Raw genomic sequence first — 4,972 nt, 5'->3', positions numbered from 1 at the left:
TATGATTTACTTTTGAAGCTGGCAAGGTTCGGTACTCAAATGCTAACGCGAGGCTAATTGTTTGAATCTAGCCCATGCCTACTACAATGGTGAAATTTAATGCTCCACTACATGTAGGTTTTCTAATATAGCATGTTTATAAGTTTTTATACTCGAGTCAACAAGATTCAGTATTCGGATGCTAGGTCATAATTATAAGGTGCAGATGTTGAATAAGTGTCATATACTTTTCATGTCTAATAATCTGGATGATATTACTTTTTTAAGTTACTGGAAGGACAAATAAGGAAATTTTTTTATTTTTTTAATGAATAGATTATTTCTATTAATTAAATATTAAAAATACATATCTACAAAAAAAAAGTCGGGATACAAGATCATTCTGTGAGTTCACTCAGCACGCAGTTGGATAAGACAACTATTCATCAAAAAAATATGGTCACTTAGGTACTACCGGATACTTTATCCAGTGATCATACTCCTCGTGGTCACCAGAGAGGCCGAAGCAGTTCAACACATCGCTCGCATACTCCCAGGTCACAGCCTTCTCGCCGGTCTCCCAGTGGCAGTTTCAGTGGTCACCGCCGCTCGGCCTCGCCTCTGTGGAGGATGGGTTCAGGCTGGTCCCCACTAGCTCCTCCTGCTGCCCCTGATGTGGGCTGGGCCTTCTGCACATAGAGACCCTAAATGAGCTTTCCCTTGCCTGAATTTCGCTATCTCTCCCCTCAAGTCAGAGGGAGTGAAAGAGATGCTACTGCCGCCCCTGCTGATGGAAAAAATTATTTTGGGATTTTGTTCAAAAGGAATTTAACATGAAAAAATATTGTTTTTTTTTTTTTTTTGGTCTTTGTCTGTCTTCCAATCTTATGTATTTCATTTACATTGTGTATGCACTATTTCTATTGTCTATAAGATTCAGAAGTTTATGTAAGCAATTTTTTACAAGTCATGATATATGTATAATACTATAATGTTTATCTAAGTGTGATTGTGTTACAATATTTTACCATCAATGTTTTGGATCATAATCAATGATCCATTATTAGAATGAAAGAATGATAGAATCAGGGGATAAGACCTAATTCCAAGAAAAATCAGCCTAGTCCTATGATGGGGCAAAAACACACTAGTATCAAGTTATCAACTCTCTATAAATGGCAAGAAGCCCAATTTGGAATTTTATCTGCTTTCCTTAATGCTCACTTGGCTAATGTTGAATTTAATCTATCGTATAAATCAAGGAAGACAACGCAAAAGATGGTGATCGTTCAACCATGCTCACTTGGTTGATGTTGAATTTATTCTATCTTATAATCTGTAATGTTAAATGATCAATTTTGAATGCATTATATTTCAATTGTGATCCATCATCGGGATGAAAAAAAGCATACAAAGAGTAAGTGGAATAATGTGGATCATTTTGTTTGACATTATTTACTTATTCATATTCTTTTATGCATCATGATGGTAGATCATCGTGTGTAATCCAAAATGTTGATGAAAAAATGAAAAAATGTTACACAATCGAATTCGAAAAAAAATAGCAATTGATTTCATAGATTATAGAATCTACTCACTTATATCTCTTCAAACGAAAAAGAAATGATTCCCAACTCATCCAAAGTATGATTTATCATAACATTTCTTGTAACTTGAAGATCAGTTGAAAATAAAAAAGCTCACATGAACCTCAGCTCCAGATTGCCAGATTTTCGTGGAATCCCAAAATTACAGAATAGCTGGAAAAAGAAAAGAAACAGAAAAAGAAAAATAGTTGGAAAAGATTACAGTAAATAATGTTGAATTGGGCTAGAATATATTTGAGTTAGCAGCAGCTTCCTCGAGGGATTTGTCGCCCTGCTTCCCAGCCATGGCGAGGCAATACTTTGCAATCTCCCTAAACTTGGGGACGCTACGAAGATCAACCTTTGTGCCATCAGTCAATGTGATGATGATATCCCCCCACTCTCCAAACAAACGAGGCACCACTTGCACGTCCTGAACAACGTTATAAGAGAAATCCCTTCTATCAGAGCCACTGAGGCCTGAAATGACTGTAACCCTAAAATTGGTAAACCTGTACCTCAAGAACATTGCCCTAAATACGGCCGCCACAGTGAGGGGCAGCCATAACAGAGAAAACCCAAATATAAGATTTGCCACAAGGTCGCCATAGTGGGCTCCCCCATCAAAGAAGATCTGTTCTTCTTCCTTTTCTTCTGTAATCCTTGTCGGGGGTATTCTTGTTCTTCTTTCTTTTTTCCTGCTTGGAGTAGGTGTCGAAGATGATGATGAGGCTACTTTGGGCGTACATAAGGAAAGTCTTTTTGGGTTGTGATTTATGAATTTCAGCGGTTGAAATGAGTGCCTGGGATGTGGGGAAATTGAGGAAGATGGAGTGTATGGAGCTTTAGGCAATTTTTGGCTAGTGACGAGCGTGCAGCGAGGAGACATGGAAGAAGCAGCCATATTCGTGTACGAATTGGTATTCATCTGCTTCTTTCCTTGGGCTTCATCTTCGCGTTGGGAATTTGTGTGGCAGCGCTTCTTATCCCCTTATCCTCTGCTTCCCACACAATAAATCTGAGTTGCATGCTCAGTTTGCCAAATTAGAATTTGGGAGTGACAATTGACGGAGTGTTTTTTTAAGTTTAATAAACGAAGATTAGTTGAGTATAAACAACTTCACTTAAAATTTGTCATTCATCTTTATTAGATCTTTGAGGAAATATTGGTATCATTCAATCCAAATGTTTATATCTTTTTTTATTTTTTTATTAGTCTTTTTTTTTTTTTTAAGTCGATAGGCTTATATGTGGGAGCTTTGCTTCCGGTTTTTACATTTTTGTCAGAAAATTGTCAGCCTCAATCGTTAAAATTTATTTCTGACGAATCACAACTATTTTCTAAGTGTTTGATTTGTTTTCCATATTTCTATCTATTTCTTTCTATTCTTGTGCCACATAAATTATAGAAATAAATTAAATTATGAAAATAAATTCATTCTATCTTTTTCGGTTTCTATTTCTGTTGGATTTGCTTCATCAAATAAATAAATTAATAATTCTTTTGTTGTTTACCTCAATCATGTTTTGGGTATAAATGCAACAACACAAGAGAAGGTGTCATAGAGAAGCAATTTTTCATATGTTCAAGGATACAACAAAAGTAATATGGGCTCTATATTCCTCAAATTTGTCAATAAGAATATCCAGGTGGAGAAGGTAACTGCTCATTTTGTTTTATATTTCTTAATTAATAGTATGTTGAAATTAATGTAGAGGATTTTTTATTAAATGCAGAGGGAGAAATAGGGAAGGTGCAATATAGAGTGGTTTCAAGGTCGTTGATAGTAGTTTTCTTGCTTCAATAGATTGGTCAGATCTGGTAACGATAGTGCATGCATAAAGCTTTAAGATATGCTCTATAGTGTGTCATTGGTGCATTCCATCAGCTTGTATATTTGAAAATATAGGATATAGTTGAGATTTTAATTTATCACAATGTAGATGATTCGTTCCAGAGAGAACACTCATTCCTCATTTCTGTTCTACTACTTTATTATCTTTTTAGAGGCTTGCATCTTAGTTGTTTTGATCCATAGGGCGATTTATTATTTATACTTCAAAATAAGATTGTACTGGGAAGTCAATTTATGAGACAACTATAAAATATATAAGATGTTAGAGGTCTACAATTGAATTTCTAAGTAAGAAAATGGACTGCTCCAACTTTTTAAAAATATTTGATCTAAAAACTGTGACTTTGATCCAAGATCAAGAAAAAATTAAATTTGATCTTAGAGTGAAGTCATACTATTTAGATCAGATTTAAAATGGAAATGGATTAATATATGTAATAAAGTACAATTGTTTTTAAAAATACACATTTAAAATTATTAATGTTTTTATTTTCCATTTTTTTAATTTTATAAATTAAATTTAAAAAGAATACAAATGCTTCTTAAACATGTAAAAATTATAGTAAGATTTTATTAAAAAAATTATTGAAATGTTTCTATTCATTATTTAGTAACTTAAATTTAAAAAGAAAAAGAAAATCTAAAACATATGAAAAAGTATAAAAAGTCTCTATTAAAATCTAGATTATACATAAAAGATGTTTGTGGGTCAAAAAAAATTTAATAAAAATATTACAATAAAAATATTTAAATATGTTTAAAAAAAATTTCAAAAAATTAACATGTATAAAATTATAGAAATATTATATTAAAATCTAGATTTGATCATTTAAACATGCATTTAAAATATATATATATATATATATATATTAATGTTGCTATTTTCTATTTAGCAATTTAAATTTTTATGCACTTATTTACCATTGAATAAATTGATTTTTATGATGCTCTACTCATAATACATTACTATCTTACAAAATAACTATATAGTTTTTACTATCTTATTACTCTAAAATTTAATATTTATACAAATTACAAAACTAAATATATTTTTAAAAATATCTTGATTCCAATAAATACCTTGTTTTTCCATTTGGTCAGTTTCGATAACCATAGTGCATGCATAAATCTTTAAGATATACTCTATAGTGTGTCATTATTGCATTCCATTAGCTTGTATATTTGAAAATATAGGATATAGTTGAGATTTTAATTTATCACAATGTAGATGATTCATTCCAGAGAGATCACTCATTCCTCATTTCTGCTCTACTACTCTATTATCTTTTTAGAGGCTTGCATCTTAGTTGTTTTGATTAGTAGGGCAATTTATTATTTATACTTCAAAATATGATTGTACTGTAAAACCAATTTATGAGTTAACTATAAAATATATAAGATGTTAGAGCTCTACAATTGAATTTCTACAGAAGAAAATGGATTGCCCTAGCTTTTTAAAAATTTTGATCTAAAAACCGTGACTTCAATCCAAGATCAAGAAAAAAAAAATTTTGATCTTAAAGTGAAGTCATACTATTTAGATTAGATTTA

The 4,972-nt window shown here is 31.6% G+C and overlaps 1 protein-coding gene across 3 annotated transcripts; it reads right to left on the bottom strand.

Annotated features, from left to right (window-relative positions):
• Positions 1–405: 405 nt before the first annotated feature.
• On the bottom strand, positions 406–2,635 carry LOC149536084 (NAD(P)-linked oxidoreductase superfamily protein). 3 transcript variants are annotated; one of them, XM_089805132.1, is made up of 2 exons: positions 1,789–2,635; positions 406–766 (listed from the first exon to the last, which is right to left on the bottom strand). In XM_089805132.1, exon 1 carries the CDS (start codon positions 2,491–2,493, stop codon positions 1,810–1,812), a length of 684 nt encoding a protein of 227 aa, XP_089661258.1. In that variant the 5' UTR covers positions 2,494–2,635; the 3' UTR covers positions 406–766; positions 1,789–1,809. The 3 variants fall into 3 exon arrangements, with proteins under 3 accessions (XP_089661258.1, XP_089661257.1, XP_089661256.1); XM_089805131.1 differs by having other exon boundaries at positions 406–763; XM_089805130.1 differs by having other exon boundaries at positions 406–668.
• Positions 2,636–4,972: the final 2,337 nt, after the last annotated feature.

This window comes from Cupressus sempervirens, chromosome 10, assembly GCF_028749045.1.
Source record: "Cupressus sempervirens isolate cs-2001-9-10 chromosome 10, ASM2874904v1, whole genome shotgun sequence".
NCBI lineage: Eukaryota > Viridiplantae > Streptophyta > Pinopsida > Cupressales > Cupressaceae > Cupressus > Cupressus sempervirens.
This window is presented reverse-complemented; position numbering and strand designations above follow the sequence as displayed.